Source organism: Artemia sp. Qi Xiang Cuo, chromosome 14, assembly GCF_049724085.1.
Source record: "Artemia sp. Qi Xiang Cuo chromosome 14, ASM4972408v1, whole genome shotgun sequence".
Taxonomy (NCBI): Eukaryota; Metazoa; Arthropoda; class Branchiopoda; order Anostraca; family Artemiidae; genus Artemia; species Artemia sp. Qi Xiang Cuo.
This window is the reverse complement of record NC_142807.1, coordinates 53557222-53574480: the sequence shown is the minus strand read 5'-3', so window position 1 is coordinate 53574480 and position 17259 is coordinate 53557222. Positions and strand designations below refer to the sequence as shown.

At 35.0% G+C, this 17259-nt stretch overlaps 1 protein-coding gene across 1 annotated transcript in view; it reads left to right on the top strand.

Annotated features, from left to right (window-relative positions):
• The window catches only part of LOC148944620 (uncharacterized), a 97610-nt gene extending 80612 nt beyond the window's left edge, over nt 1-16998 (top strand). Inside the window, exons 15-17 of the mRNA XM_089100220.1 lie at nt 5252-5459; nt 9405-9528; nt 13698-16998. Coding sequence (XP_088956346.1) covers nt 5252-5459; nt 9405-9528; nt 13698-13733 — 368 coding nt within the window. The 3' untranslated portion in view covers nt 13734-16998. The remainder of the gene's footprint in view (nt 1-5251; nt 5460-9404; nt 9529-13697) is intronic.
• The last annotated feature ends 261 nt before the right edge of the window (nt 16999-17259 follow it).

Sequence of the window (17259 nt, the reverse complement as noted above, 5' to 3'; positions counted from 1 at the left end):
TTTCTCCGCCCTTAAAAAGCGGAACCACTCAAGCGATTTTCATAAAATCGGGAAAAACACCAAATTTTAGGCACATATTGAATAGAACACAAACCTGGTTGCATATTTCCGAGAAAACATACTTAAGTACACGCAATTAAAGGAAGTCAGCACCCGAAGCATTATTTCTCATGTTCCACAATCTGGTACGTAATTCACTAGCAGTTACTGGTTTCAGATACGCAGATACATTACTTTCCTCGGGTAAAAACCGGTGGTATGTTCCATCCTCAGAAAATTTTGTTGTGGAGTTCGCTATCCGTTTACCAACAATAGAAAAATGGTCACACAGATTATCTACAATCGAAGCATCAGTGTTAAAATTTTCAGGTAAAATTGAACTTTTGGAAGGGCTCAGAACAGACTGAATTACTCTCCACGTCTGCCTGGGATTACCTGCACTTTTTTTACACTCATTTCAATAATAATTAATTCTCGCTGTTCGTAATAGGTTACTGAGTTCACAATTATATTTCTTGTATCTCACTTTCGCCTCAGGAGAGAATACAGAATATTTATATAGCAGTCTTCGATTTGGTATGGCCTTCATCAGTCCTCTAGTAACTCAGGGTTTTCTAGTGGTAACATGAAACGCCGACTTTTTAATAACTGTACAACTTTCTTTTAGTAATTTAGTTATTTCTGAATACCACAATAAAAACTTTTCATTCACTTGCAGATCACTACTTTCTAAAAAGTCAAATTGAGTGTTCTTTAATTTTCTTCTGAATATGTTAAGAGCCTCAGCATCCATTTTCAATGCAGAAATTTGTAGTGGTATATTCATAGCTGTAGGGACACCAAACTCTGTAATAACAACAAGAACACCAAAATGATCAGAAACATCATTCAAAATAACATAAGCAAAATCATGCTTCACATTAACAAATATATTATCCAAAAGTGATTCCGAGCGCCAAATTACTCGACTGCATATATTAACTGTCGGTCTTAAACCTTAACCCAACATAACATTTAAAAAATCATGAACTCTCATCATGAATGAAAATATAAAACATTTTGCCGTAAAGTGATAAAGTAAGATACGAGTAATTCCTCGCATGTTACGAGGAAAGAGAGCTCTGTGCTCTGTGGAGCACAGAGCCGCTTGAGGCCAAACAGCTGCACAAAATCATGTCAGTTTCTTGGTTGCATGTACTTCGAGGGTCGCCACTTCTTTGTAGCCTTGCAACAAGCCGGGTTGAATCGTATTTCTCTAGGTTTCCAGGCATAACTTTATCCATGGAGCTGCCGCATTACGATACATTTCTCCTGGCCTCAAATTACAAAGTTTAGATTCTATAGGTTTAACAGAAAAGTTTTCTTCAACTGAATTCGAAATTGTGAATTTTTCAATAATAAAGTTTTCAGATTTGTTTTCAGTTTAATTGGTGAAAAAGATAAATTGTTCTGCTTATTTTGAGGTTAGACCCATTTTTACTTACGAAGTTATCAATTAGAAGCAATTTGCGTTTGAATTTATCTTTGAAACGGGGATTCCCGGAAGAAATCTGATATGTAAATCTTTTTTCGTAAAAAAGTAAAATACTATGTTTTGAGTCAGTGTCAGAAAGGAATATCTTTCCAAATCTAAGAAAACAAAAAAAGTAAAAAAAAAATAAAAAATTCTTAGCCTATTATAGGTCTGTTTATACTGCAAAACCGTGAGAAGATTTTTCTATTGGATCTTTAAAAATAATGAAGTTTTTACAGCACCACCGCATTTTCTCCAGTGCTGCTACATTGAACCATGAAAACAAATAAGTAAAACTGATTCAGTAAATTTGATAGCTCTTTTCATCTGTAGAGCCCAAACGTTAATAGTCTGTTGCTTACTTTTCTTTACTTACTTTCGGCGAGACCCAGACGAAGAACTGTCCTGCCCGGCACCAATGGACTTTGGAATTTCGTCTGACGACCACTTCGATCAGTCGGTTGCAGCTTCCCCAGTGATCTCCAGCCAGTCTCTGTCCCATCTCTTGCCATGCCTACAGAAGCCTCCCTGTGGCTCAATATCCTCCTTGAATTTTTTCCAAATATTTTCATCTGTCCTCCCCGATGTCGTCTCCTGGATGATACTGGCTCGTAGATAAGGACGTCTCGACATATCGTACCTTTGGCTCGGCGGAAGGTGTGACCCAGAGGTTTGAGGCGACGTCTTTTGATGGTAGAGGATAGCTCTTCAGTCTGGCCACAGCGGATACTTACTTCGCCTGTGAAATTCTAAACCATCTGCTAATTCGAAGTATATAGCGAAGGTAGCGGTGATCGAACGCGTCCAGAGCTCTAGCTTCTACAACCTTCAGCAGCCACGTCTCCCAGACATACAGTAGCACAGTTCGCACTGATACTATGTAGACTCTGACGTTGGTCTTTATCAAGATCTCACGTCTGGCCCATAACAACTTTTTCAGACTGGCAGACTCCCCAAGCCCTTGATATCTGGGCAAAAATGTCTTTACCATTTCCACCATCTGATTTTAGAATAGACTCAAGGTACTTGAATTCGTCGACGTTTTCAATTGGTTTGTCGTACACAATGATTTGATATGAAGCAGAATGATTGACGCCCGTCACTTTAGTCTTGTCGCTTTTTACGGTAAGCCCAGTGCGCTTCGAAATCTTATATATATGATCAATCATGTCTTTAAACTGTCGGCTGTGGTTTCCAATAAGGCAACATCGTCAGCAAAATACAAGTTTGTCAGGCATTGAGGAAAGCCATCCAGTTGACCATAGACAACTTCCCTGTGGCTGATCAGGGTATTATTCATTATCCGGTATATCTGGTAGTTGAATAATGTGGGCGATAGGGGTATCCCTGCTTAAGACCAGACTCGACGGTAAACTTGGGAGTATTGCTACCCGAGTGGGGGACAGGTCTCAATATCCATGTATCCGCTTCGGACTAATTTTCAACTTGACCAATTCAAACAGTCAAATTTCATATTTTAGTGTCCTTGGTATTTTAAGGGCCTGTCAATGGTTAATGGAAGTAGAAGAGTTGAAGTACCAAGGGCAGTCAAAATGAAATCTGAAGAAATAGCTTTGTCTATGAAGGTGTACAGTTTGAGGTACACCTCAATATTTGTCTTTGGGGATCAACTGTGTCTTTGGAAGTTGTCTTTGGGGATCAACAGATTATTAATATTTTAAATATTAATAATGCTGTGTCTTTGGGGGTTGTCTCAAACTGTGACTTTGGGGGTTGTCTTTTGGGATCAACAGATTATTAATATTTTAAATTTTATTGGGGAAAAGTGTTGGCAAATTTAACTAGTTATTTTTGCTTGTTTATTCTCAGAATTGCACATGGTAACATTGACGAGAATATAGCAAAGCCCCAAAAACCTTCTAATTTGAAACAACCAAAAGAAAAATCGTGGAAAATTGAGGTTTTCACAGGGGCAAAAATGTGTTATTTTAATGTTCCTGGTACGTCTGTTGATCTTGGACTAGCAATGTTTATTTTTTTTCTTTACCCCCTCCCCCTCCCCCGCCTTTCCTGGGTTCTCTTAAGAATTTATCAATTTTCAATAAAACGTAGGCTAAAAGTATTAATGAATCTTCAAAAGATCATTCTTCTATTCGTAAATATTCCGTAGTGGAATTAGAGTTAATTTTCAATTAAAAAGTTAAATTCGATTTTATTACACATTTGATTTGATAATATGCCAAAAACTGCCTTGATTGCACATGTAAAAAAGTAAAATTATGGCACCGAAATGCTGTGTACTACTCTGTAATCGTCAACCCAATAAAATTACCCTTTCTTTCGATTCTACACTCATAAAACCAGTCGGATTGCGGTTATTTCTAATTATTAGTTTATTAGTTTATTTTAATATTTATTTTATTTTTTTCTAAAATTTTCTCTTTGAATATCAGGGATTCTGCAGGTTCAAGGTTAGTTTCTAGGCCTGGATGACCCTCAGAATCTGACGATTTTTACAACTCTAATGACTGTATCTTTTTGCAATATTATTTTCTTTTTCTTTTCCTTTCTTTAGTTCCTGAAATTAATTCTCATATTTCAATAGAACTAGGAAAATTCTCCTTGCTTGAATGTATGTTTACAGAACAAAAATTCGTATATTTAAGAAAGAGTTGAAAAACAGATACGCTGCCTTGATTCTATATTTACAGAACAAAAGGGTGTTTATTTAAGGCATTCTTTAAAAAGTGTTTAAAAGCAGATGCGTCCACTTGATTACATGTTTATAGAACAAGAAGTGTTTTACAGAAAGGGTTTAAAGGCATATTTGCTACCTTGATTGTATGTCTACGGAATAAAATTATTCTTTTATAAAAATGTTTAAAAACAAATGTGCTGCATTGATTGTATGTCTAAAGAATAAAAATTATTTAGAAACAGATGTGCTGTTTATTTAAGAAAGTATTTAAAAGCAGATGCGGTGTCTTCATGGTATTTTTAGAGAACAAGGAAGTGTTTATTGACAAAATTGTTTAAAAGAATTTAAAGCTGATGCGCTGCCTTGATTGTATGGTTTATAAAACAAAAAAGCGTTCGTTTAAAGAAGTGCTTAAAACCAGATGCGATGCGTCGATCGTGTATTTACAGAAAAAAAGTATTTATTAAAAAAAAAACATTTAAAAGCAGATGCTCTGCCTTGATTGTATGGTTATAAAACAAAAATGGTCCATTTAAAACAGTGCTTAACACCAGATACGCTGCGTTGATCGTGTATTTACAGAAAAAAGTATTTATTTGAAAAAGCATTTAAAAGCAGATGCCCTACCTTAATTATATGCGCACAGAAGAAAAAAAGTGTTGCTATTTTTTTTTAAGTGTTTTGAAAATGGTTAAAGTAAATGCGCTGCCTTGACTATATGCTTATAGAATAAAAAAGTGTTTATTTAAGGAAGTGTTTAAAAGCAGAACCGCTGCCTTTATCATATATCTACAGGACAAAAAAGTGTTAACTTAAAAAGTGTTTAAAAGCTGATGCTATGCCTTAATTACATATGTACAGAGCAAAAAAGTGTCGTTGTTTTTAAAGTGTTTGAAAAATGTTTAAAGCAGATGCACTGTCTTGATTGTATGTCTAAAAAACGAAAAATGTTTGTTTCCACTATGGTGAGTGTGCTTTTATAATTGTAAAGCCAATTAAAGTAGATTTATTATAACTTAAAAAGTAACTTAACAGTTAGATTTCGTAGCTTAACACTATTTTTTATAATTTCTTTTTAGAGTACGAGGGATTCGATGTAATAACACTTATTCGCACAAAGGACGGCTATTTTATACCAGCCCGTTGTCTTGTTGATAATATTCCAGTTTTAGTGCGTAGCGAATCGGCTTTGCAAGTTCTGCTTCTTGCTGCCAATTCAGAAGTTGAGCCTGTCGTTCTGAAACTTTATGACAAATATTTTAGCCAGTTTTTGATGAAGCTCATCAGGTTGGTAAAACCTCAGTCGTTTAAAGTTTGTATCAATGATATCTTTTCGTGAAGTATACTTAAGGTTTACGTTACAGTATACTTAACTTACCTTGTAAATTATGCCTGCTAAGTTTATTTAAGGTTTACGTTACAGTATAATTAACTTACCTAGTATATTATGCATGCTAAGTATACTTAAGGTTTACGTTATAGTATAGATAGATAGATAGATAGATAGATTTATGTTCCATATAACAGTAAAATAATTACATAACAATCTACAAATCCCCACAAAGGCTCCATGGCCTGTAGGAGGGGGATTGTGAAAAGATCACATAAACATTAAACATTTATACTTTTAACATTTAAACATAAAGATAAAAGATTAATATTTAAACATATAATCATAAACATTTAAACTCTTAACTTGTAAAGCTTTTGCTTCATAAAATGTAGAGAAAAAAAACCCCAACAAGATAGGCATGGAGAGTTCACTAAATAAGCTTTGCCAAATTGCAGTGAATCACAACATCTATAAATATACTAATAATAATGAAAATAAAAAATGGATAGCGCTATATACTTCAAGGAAAAATTAATCACATAAAAACAGAAACATTTTTACAGGTCTTTTGAGGGTGCCAAACGAGTGGCATTCTCGAGCCGAATCGGGAAGGGTGTTCCATGTCAAATGACACGCATCAAAAGAATTAAAATTGGATCTTATTGTTGGTGTATGTAGAATTTAGATATTTATTGAACTACGGGGCTGATCATTTGACCGATCAGATACAAAAGAAGAAGCAAATCTAAGGGACCTAGGAATATCACCATTTAGCTGAAGAAAAGCAAAAGACGCAAAGGAAAGAATATAGAGTTTTTTAATATCAAGTAATGGTTTAGTTGCCAAATGACTTGCATCGTGGATAAGATTTAAAGCTTTATCGTAAATATTCGAAAGCGGTTTGAGAAAAGAAGGGAAAGTAGACATCCATATGACTGGAGAATAGGAAGCATAAGAATAAATCTAGCTATGAAAGAGTATACTTAGAATTGGTCCTTGAAAATTATGTTTGAGTTCTCTTAGAATACCGAGGTTTCTGGATACCTTGACTTTAATCAAATCAAAATGGCATTTAAAAGATAGATTTTCATCTAGGAGGGTACCTAGGAAACGGACATGGCCATCCTTTGGTCTACTCATAAAGCCTTTGGATATATGAATTTCAGATATTTGAGGACAAGGCTAAGATATACGAGAAAAAACTAAAAACTAGTTTTAGAAACATTTAAGGCAATAGGGTTAGCATCAAACCAAATTGAAACTCTCTCGAAGAGGTCCACTAACTTTTTACGAACCTCATCCTCTGTTCTCCCAGAAGTAATAAGGGTGGTATCATAGGCAAAAATAATAAGAGAATCTGAGGCATGCAAACTATGATTATGGGTAAGGGAGAATATTGGACTGCATAGACGACTGCAATAAAGAGGATTTTTATTCCTAACTGCAAACATTAGGTCATTTACATAAATTAAAAACAGTGCCGGCCCTAAAATTGATCCTTGAAAGACTTAATATACTATGCATGCTAAGTATACTTAAGGTTTGCGTTACAGTATACTTAACTTACTTAGTATACTATGCAAGAAAAATATACTTAACATACGTAGTATACATAATAAGTATACTGATGTAGATTTTGAAATTTTCTTTTAATTTTTTAGATGGAAAAATGTATTGAAAATATATTAAAAACATGTGAAGTTAGGAAAAGTTTCTTATCTTTAAGCAGATTTAAAACATTCTCCAAGAATAAGTATAAGTAACTGCACATTTCTGTCTCGTTGAATGATTAGATCTGAAAATAACGAATCCAGTGACCTAAGCATCTCGTCCTTTAGGCTCAGCTATAGAGCTGTAGGCTCCTTGCAAAATCGTATCTCAGCGAAAAATGCCTTCAGAGGGTTCCATTGCTCCCATCTCATGTCCCTCCTCCAATCTTCATATTCTTTACATTTTATACTCTGTTTTATTATATTTTCTGTATAATTTCCATTTTAATTTTTTTTTCTTCAATGTTATATTATCCCCCCCCCCCCATCGGCCAAATTTTTTCCCGTATATTCTTATTTCCGTGAGCAAGAGAGCGCAAAAAAAAAATTAAGTTGTGTTTAGCAATATCACAATGACAATGTAATGCTTCTGGCCAAGAGAAGTTTGAATGGAAGGGCTTTTGCATTTGTATTTGCTTATGTAGGTAATTACAAAGACCACACTGCTTTTCCATGACGATCAGTATTTCTGCTGATGATGATCACTGTACATGTGATCGAAATATCTTTTTTTTTTTTTTTTTTTTTTTTTTTTTTTTTTTTTTCACTGTCTAATTAAAGGATTTATCCCTATTCGAACTATCATTTATCGGCATTTGCTTATAAAGTGAAATTCTTTGCTCAAATATTTTAAATGGCATACAGTCAGTAAAAAGCCTTGGTAATTTGGTAATTAACTGGTTAATAAGTTATTATTGGTTAACAAATTTCTGTCTGTATTCATTGCGCCCAAAAATGCTTTCATCAAAACACTAGTAAAACTTAATGTTTTATAAAGTAAAAATTAAATGTTGTTAACGTTATTGGTATATTTACAACATGGCGCTTAGGCCCGAATTTTTGCGTTTTTTTTTATTCCTTAACTCACTGCGCTAGGTACTTTTAAACATCTCATTTGCCGCTAATCTCTTAAATCGCTCCATGATTAGGTCTTAAGTTACTTTGAGTCTTATTTTGATGAAGTCGAAAGAAACTTTCAGGGAAAAATGGAGTTCCAAATCAAGGTGCAACGTCGAACTAAGATGTTATTCAAGTATCAACCTTAAGATAATTGGACCGTGCTCTATTCCTTCGTGTCTGTCTTGATGGCTGGATAGAGGGGGGGGGGCAAAATACGAGAAAGCTATAGAAGGAGGTGAGCTATGTACTTGTAGGCGTCATTCATTGACGCTGCATCAAACGTTTAACTAGCGGACTGGAGAGAGTAATGGTTATTAGCGCATTAATAATAATTAGCCTATTCTGGATCTTTTGAAGTGGTACTACCAATGTTTTTGGAGCACCAGCATACAGCTAGCATCTACGTTGGGTAATGGATCTGTCTCAAGACTTGTAAAGTGGGATAATTAAGCTAGGTGTTGAAATATTTTGCAGTGAAGAATGATCCTCAGCTTTCTTGCGCTGGAGGCTCTCATGCGATCGAGATAAGTTTTCCAAGGGAGATCCATGGAGACTTGGACTCCTAGGAGACGAAGCTTGTCGATTCTTTATAGCCATATTCATGAATATGAAGTTAGTGTGCATGTGTGGCACTTTCGACCGAGAGATCAGTAGCTCCTTTGCATTTGGCGTATTGGAATTGACCTTCCAGCCATCAATCGGAATGCTCTTCAAGTTTTCAAGAGATCTGACTTAAGGGCAGGGAAGCTTTAGCTGGGTTTTCGTGTTTTGGACTGCTATGTGTGTCGTGGTGTCGTTAGCGAACCGATGCAGAGGGCTTACAAGGTTGTCTTCTATGTCATTTATGTAGGTAAGGAAATGTGTCGGTCTCAAGATACTACCCTGGGGCATGCCTGCCTTTACTGGCGGTTCGGGGGAAGTGTACTCGTCAAGAACAACCCGATGTAAACGATCAGAAAGAAAACTCTTAATCATTTCTAACAGACGTCAGTGGACACAATATGCGTTATGATTGCTTCTCATCAAAATGTTTTTTTATTTAAAAATAGATCAGAATTAAATAATCTGTACATTTGAGCTGATTGCTATTCGTCAAAACGTTCTTTTATGTAGATTTATGTTAAGTACGCTTTCAGAATTTTTTACGTTAACGTTGTTTTCACGTTCAAATACGAGACGTTTTCTTCTGAGTTTTTAAGATAATTGCTATTCATCAAAATGTTATTTTAGGCATAAAGTCTTGGAGCGGAGAGACTTGCAAAATGGATATTTTCATATGTACCCAGTTGAAAAGATTGACATAATTCTAGATGATTGTGCAGTGAAAGAACCGAAAATAAGAAGACTGTTTTCGGTAAGTTCTTTTTTATTGTAATATTGCTTCTCTACATTCACAATTTCCGTACATTAAATAGATTGTCCTCAGTTAGTTCATTTCCATACCTCAATTGAGGCATGGAAATGTCTTACGTGTTCAGTTGTCTTTATTTTACCTCAATAATGCTTCCATGCCTCAAATAGACGTTCTTGTTAAATTTTAATTCTAATTTAATTTACGCCTTATTGAGCTATTTTGTTGGGCATTCTTGTCATATTACTAATATTCCTAGAGTTATCAATTAGATTAGGCTAGAGGGAACTGTAGCCCTTATATGAGACTATAATGATTTTACTTCTCGCATTAAAGAAAAAGGCTTATAGAGTATTGTTAGAATCAGCATAGCGAGTCTTATGCCTTTTTGTTTTCAACTGAACACACTGGTAGTTAGGCCACAACACTCTTAAGTTCACCAATAAATTGTGACAACCATCTTTTATATTTTTTATTTACTTATTTTGTTTGTTGTTTATTTTTTATTCATTTTTTTTTTATCCTTATGCAATGTTTATTAATTTAGATAGTTTGATGTCGGTAATGTGATTTTCCCATGTGTTTAATGATTGCAATTGGCACAATACTCTGGTATACACACTTTTCCTTTGAGGACTTTTTACTGTTTTATATTCACTAGGCCGTCACACTACATCTGTTTCTTGAATGAGTAAAAGCAAACACAGGTACTATTTTCCTTATACTGTCCATGAAAACAATGGAGATCACTTTGTTGTGTTGTCTCTTTTAATCATTAAAGCATCAAAGACATAAAAATAAAAACAATTTGGCTCCCTTGATCCGTCTAGGTCTATTCATATTCGCGCGATTGTTTAAGATTTTTCTTTTGGTCATTTCAAAATTAAGTTTTTAGGGTAGCACCATATTTTTGAAAGTGTCGCTACATGAAGCGTGAAGATAAATTTGATAACCCTCTGATAATCTGCTGATTCCCAAAGTCATCTGCAACTTCAAATTAAAGCCATACCTTCTTCAGCTGTTTTACGCCTTACGTTTTTAGTTAATTTTTTGCTGATTGTTCGCCCAAAAGTTGGATTTCCCATTTTTCCTGATTTTTTAAGACTTATATGGTTGTGTTAGTTTTCACTTTATCAATTCAAACAGTCAGATTCCATTCTCACCGTCCTTGGTACTTCAGAAATATAGCCTATATGATTAATTAGTAATGACTCCAAATAGACAGAAAGTAATTGACAGCTTTGTCTGTAAAGCTTATCTACGCGAATAAGCATGTAACAAATATAAAAATCTTTTCTTCTTAGAAGCATTCCGTCTAGAATCATTTATGGTCTTATTTTTTTTTCAGTGCCGCCGAACTGGTCTCACAAGAGATCAATCAATCAATAAATCAATTTATTTACTGCGCCGTAATATTATAAAAATAGCAGTGGCATTGTCAACAATTATCAACATCTAATTAAAGAACTAAAAACAATTAACTATGTACAATTATTAAAAGATTTGACAAAATATGGTACAAATGAAGATAACTACGCTAACTTGAATTTGGTGCTGGTTGTTTCAGGGCAGCTTTAACAGCAGCTTTGCTCCTTGTTGCAGGACCGTCAATTCTTGGCTCTAAGAAATCCGGTAAGATGCTTCTATGCTGTTGTGAAAGAAGGCATTGGCGTCCAAACCTCATGCCTGCTTCGTATCTGCGTTGGAATAGGGTTTTGAGACCGAGCCTCTGGAGATTCTCCTCGTATGAACTGTAGGCTTGGCCCAGGATGATGCGGCAAGCCCGTTTCTGCATCTTCTCTATTTGCTTGTTCTGTTCATTTGTTAAGCCCGGATGCCATACTTGACAACTGTATTCCAGGGCGGGTAAGATCTAGGTTCTTAGGATGTTTGTAAGGGCCAGGGTGGTAAAACCAAAGCGTTTCAGGTTCGCGAACAATCTTAGTAGTCCTGCTGCTTTGTTTACAATCTTGTTAACTTAGGAATCCCACTTCAGATTTTTGTCAATAATAATTCCATGAATTTTAGCAGAGTCCACTGATTTGAGCTCAACTTCTGTTTCAACGTTGCCTGTATGTTTCTTGAGGAAGTTCACTTTCATGAAAAAACTTTTTTCCTTGCTAATTTCCATCCTAGCCTCCTGAGCCTCCATTGTCAGTTCATCAAAGGCTAGCTCAAGATCGTCTTTGGCGGTGGCTAAATGACGCAAGAGAGGCAAGGAGAGGTCATCAGCAAACTTGGCCCTGTTCGGCTTTTTCTTTAGTAGCTCATTGACTGCTATAACGAAAGCAATCGGGCCCAGGATAGCACCCTGTGTGGAACCGCAGGTAATCCTGGGGAACTCGGAAATGATAACAAGGGAGAGTTGAACACACTGAAGTCTGTCACTCAGGAAGCTAGCAAATAGCCTTACAATGAATTGTCTTGCTCCCATGTTGTTGGCTCTGCTGACAACAAGTGGATGGTCCAGATAATCAAATACCTTCACCATATCGGCAATCAAAAGGTCCATAAAGGAGTCTGGGCACTCTAGGTGACAAAGCATTTCATCCAGTAGGATGACTAGATAGTGTATGGTGCTGCATTTCCTTTATATCCTCATATTCAATTCAATTCGATCGTAAATTTACGTGAGATCGTAATTCAATTTCGGAATTGATTTCTAAACCCATTCTGTCTTACCGTAGTAAATATAGAATAAAAACTTGATGACAAGTTAACCTTTACTCCACCATTCTACTCTCAGTGATATTCTTGAGCGTACTGTATCAGCGGTCAGCAATGATCTAGGAGTCTCCTGTCGTTAGCGGGGGGAGGGACCTAACTATTGCGCACCGGGCTCTCATCCAAGGTCACATAAGGTTAGGCACAACCGGATATGGGGTGTAAGTTCGAAATACTGATATAAGATTGCATCCCTTCATCCTCCACCACTCTTGGCTTTAGGAGAGGCCTCAGCTTTCATTGGGCATCTTTATCCTCTAAATCGGCTTCTCATCCTCTATCAATCCTAGCTCCAGGGTGCAATGTTTGCTGGGTGCAAGATATTCATGAGACTAGAAATTAGATACACAGAAATGGTTGTTACCAAATTCCTACAGCTAATTCCTACCAAAATTTAAGAGGTATACGTAGGTCATTCTTATAGTTGCTGCGTAAAAGAACCGTAGGTTATCCCTCGCAAAATTCCGAGGAAGTACAATAGATACAAGATACAATAGTTAACTGAAGAAACATATCGACAGAGAACAAAGGTAACAAAGGTGTGGTCCCTACTTGTGCTCTGTGGGAGAGTCGTAGCAATATCTTCTAAATTAACAGTGATCATCAAGTTAGGTTGAGATCTGGCTACTCTGTTTTGTAGTTACACATATGATAAGACTAAGTGAAGCACTTAAAAAGAATGCACGACACTCATATTATCTGAGCCTGTGGAATCACAATAAAAGAAGAGTATGTATATATTAAGTCGTATCTATGGTGTTGTTTGTTCGCTACTCTTGTAACGCAGTTTGACAAACAGGGCGATACAGATATTTTTTTACTTTAAAAGAATACTGGTACTATTGAAGCTTATTAATAACTCAATTGTTTAGGTTTTCTCTGAAAAGTCTAGTTTATTAGTTTGATATTTTTGAGGGATGCAACGTTACATCAGCATTTCCCAACGTGTACCCTCATGCAGTTGTGCCTAACTATGATCTCTGGTGGGATCCCGGTAAACAAAAGTATTTTATTTTTCAATCTTCGTAAATATTTTGGTCATTTTACGGTATAGTCAAACTAGTTACTACTACTACTACTCCTTACTTTCTTTTTCCTTTTTTTGTTTGTTATGTCACATAATTATTTGTGTTTTTTTTTACGTTATCCTGTATATGAGAGGAGTTCCCAACCTCCAGCTCCCCTCTATTCATGACTAGAGTTTTCCTGAAAGCATTTAAAAGCAGGAAATACAGACAGATGGTAGTTGCCAGTGTTTTATTTACCAATGGCTGTTCAAAGTATTGAACAAAACTGTTTAGTTTTGTAATTTAAAAGTCAAGTTTACTGCGAGGGCTTCCATCAGACCCATATTAAATTCGAGGAGTTTCTCAGACCTTTGATCCCTGAATTGTTTGGATTTTCTGTGAAACGTCTAATTTATTAATTTGATATTTATTTTATTTCAGTGTCTGGTAAACAAGATTCAGTTCCTCTGCCAATAAGGTCCCATAGAGTCTATGCACTAATCCAGCTTGTGTTTTCAAGGACATCTCTACTACAAAGATGAGATTGTGCCACATTGTTGTTTTTTTTTTTTTTTAATGTTGTAAATGTCCTTATTTTTCGAGAGTGGCATGACAAAATGCATATTTTCGGAATGCTGTTTGGCGAACATTCGCCTAAACAGCTAAAAATTCCGCCAAACTTCACAATTTTTTTTTTTTTTACTCCTTCTTGTTCTTCTCTGTTCGATCTTGAAAACGCTGGCTTACAAGAGATTTTATGGGATAGACTGTTGCGAATTATTGCCATATCATTTTCATAATTACAATATGCCTTAAGAATAGACGGGACCGGTAATTTGCTCTAACAAGATTCATTGATTCTTGTCTGTGTATTACTGTTAGATTAGAATTATAAAGGTAGAGTAATCAGTTTATCAGTGTTTAGTACTTACTGTGATGATTGACTAAGTTAAAATGATATTTTTGTTTTGTACTAAGGATTCTGCTTAGACCAGAGCAACTGAGAATGTATTCAACAAGTAATGTGTCGCTTTTCGGGCAGATAAAGTTTCACTATCGATAATTAAATTAATTAATCAGCAATTGTCAGTTAATCAAGTTTTAATTATCAGCAGTTAATTTTAGAATATCAGCAACTAAATTAATTAATCAGAATTTATCAATTAATTAAATTTTAGTTATCGGCAGTTAATCCTAAAATATCAAAAACTAAATTAATTAATCAGCAATTATTAATTAATTAAATTCTAGTTATCAGCAGTTAATTTTAGAATATAAATCAACGTCAAGATGCCAAGAATAAGGATTTCTGCGGATTTTGCTAGGTTCTTAATATTATTAAAAAAAAGGAAATAAGCCAGAGTATATCAATATAAAAATTACCAAGAACAAGGCATTTTATAATTTCGAAATATTTACCATAGGTTTAAAATTTAGCTCCTTAATAGGGAGGATTCTGATATATTGTAATTTGATATTGATGTTAATAGCTTTAAAATTGCGTTAAAAAAGTTTTCAGGAATTATCAAAGACTATTGGTCTTAAATGAATTAAAAAAAGACCAATATAATCAAAAACATGCTGTTTTAAAACAATTGTTTTCTTCTAGCGACATGGAAAACCGAACGTTTGCTGAAAAAGATTATTCAAAATTTAAAGTCCAAAATTCAGAGAGTAAATTCTAGTTGACAGACAGTAGATTTTGCGTCGTGTCTACTTGGAAATAATAACGTCAGACGAATAAAGTAAACAGTATTTGAAAAACCACCCTAATACTACTAAAAATTTATCGATATACACAACACAAAGAAAATGGATATGCCACAGGCATTGTTACTCTTCAGCAGTGCGGTGAAGTAATATGCTTTAAATGACTTTCAATTCAGTATTGTTTATCTCTACAGAAAAATGTTACATTTTCTTTTAAAAAAACAGCTTTTCTGTATGATGAAGACAACCTAACGTAGTTTCAGAAATGGCATTAATCTTCTGAGTTCAAAATCCAGATGCTAGGTTTTTAAGTTTTATTTTCAAAGTACATTTTTATATTTTATATATTTTTTTTCCATTTTTTATGTCTATTTGAAAAAAAAATCAGACGAATAAGTTAAATAGTATTTCAAAAACCACGACATCATTGCCGTTCACGTATGCGGTTAAATTATATACATTAAATGAATTTTCTATTAACTGCATGAACTATGATTAATTAAAATTTTAGCTTAACGTAGTTGAAAGCACAATATCTGAATCCGTTCCTAAACTGACATGCTATGCCGGTGATCAAAACGATACGTTACCATACTAAAGAATCTTTGGTGATTTATGGTTATGATATAATTACGAAGTGATTGATTTTTAGCGTTCTCCACTGACATATGCATGAATTGGCCAGCTTTTATTGATTTAGACTTTCTTTATTATTATTCATTTTTATTATATTTGTTAAACGATTATTTTTTCCGTTGCACATGAAGTGGGAATTCCGTGTAGTCTATGTACTTTGTCTATATACTATTACACTGGAGAGGACAAAAGAGATTCCGGCAAGTGGGGAGATGAGCTATCCCGGTGTCTCAAAAAGCGATTGCGTGTGTTACCGTTTTTGTTAGGATTTTTATTTTTAACCATGCTTTCGATTTTTCAGTGTAAGTGCTACTGTTTTATGTTCAATCTGTCAGTATAACTGTGTCTAATTTATGCATTCAAGTAATTTGATCTTGGGTGGTTCGACTGCAGTAACTTCCATGGGTGTTATGTGGCATTCGTTTTAACGAAATGAGAGTAGGTCGTTCTTACCATGCTTATTATGACCTTTTCCTTGTCATGTTGATATTTACCCCCTTGGCGCCTCCTATAAGACTGATAAAGTTTCGTATTTGCGATAAAGGTAACACATTTGGGGAAGTCGCAAGGGACAAATATAGAAGGAAATCATGTGCACAAAAGGCAGGTTCTGGTCCAATATTCCTACCCTCCCCTGAAAAAGAAATAGTCGAAGTTTTTAAATTCCCTATATTTTGCATAAACTTTGTATGCTTTATGCTTCATTCTTGCCCCTCTAAACCAACATAGATTCGAGAATATTCTTGATTCCTTACATATTTAGGCTTTTGAAAAATGCGCTTTTCTGTCTAGCCTCTGGAAATATTTAAATAAATGAAGTTTTTTCTGCCAAGATTTTATTTACCTTACCTTAAAAGCCTGGAGAAAAATTCGTTCTTCCAAAATCGGTTGTTATTTGCTACGAGACTTAACAACGGCTTGTTTAACCAGGAAAACATCTTTTGTGGGGTATATTGTTGGGCAAAATGCCATTTGTCCCCTTTAGAAGGGAATAACCGCCGAAAATAAATTGACCATGCTTCATAAGATGAAGAATGGTCAATACCCCTTGAACTCATCCTCAGAAAGTTTAGTTGTAACCATTTCAGAAGCATAGAGAGACGGTAAATACTCGGTGGCGTCTTACTACCCTGCCACCAAGGTAGGGCTACTAACTACAAAGTAATTCACTGACTCAGCCACAGGAGGGTCCCATTCCTATGTTTCGCTGCTAACGCTTATGGATTTCTGCAGTTCAGTTAACATTCAACCACGTGCCTATCCATGTGATTTATTTATGTGATTCTGGTGTCTAAATCTGAAAATAGACAGTGTGTAAATATTAAGTGAAATTTTTGTTATATTTGTATCTGGTCTTTCTTAAATTAAAGTATTTTTACTTGAATAGCTTTAGCCAGCCATGTTAGTGATGAGATAGTGATTCTATCCATAATACTGCAAAACTGGAGTCCAATCTAAGCTTCGGCACTGTTTCTGCTTTACTAACCTTGTTTATGATTTATGGAAAAAAAAAAAAACGGTTTGAGTGTTATAGCTTTCTTAAGCATATTCTATAAGATTTTCTCTTCTTTTAACCGACAAAAATGAACCGGTTTAATCTTGTTCTTTTTTTCTTTTTGAAAAACGAAAATAGTGCTGATACTTCGTAGTTTAGTTC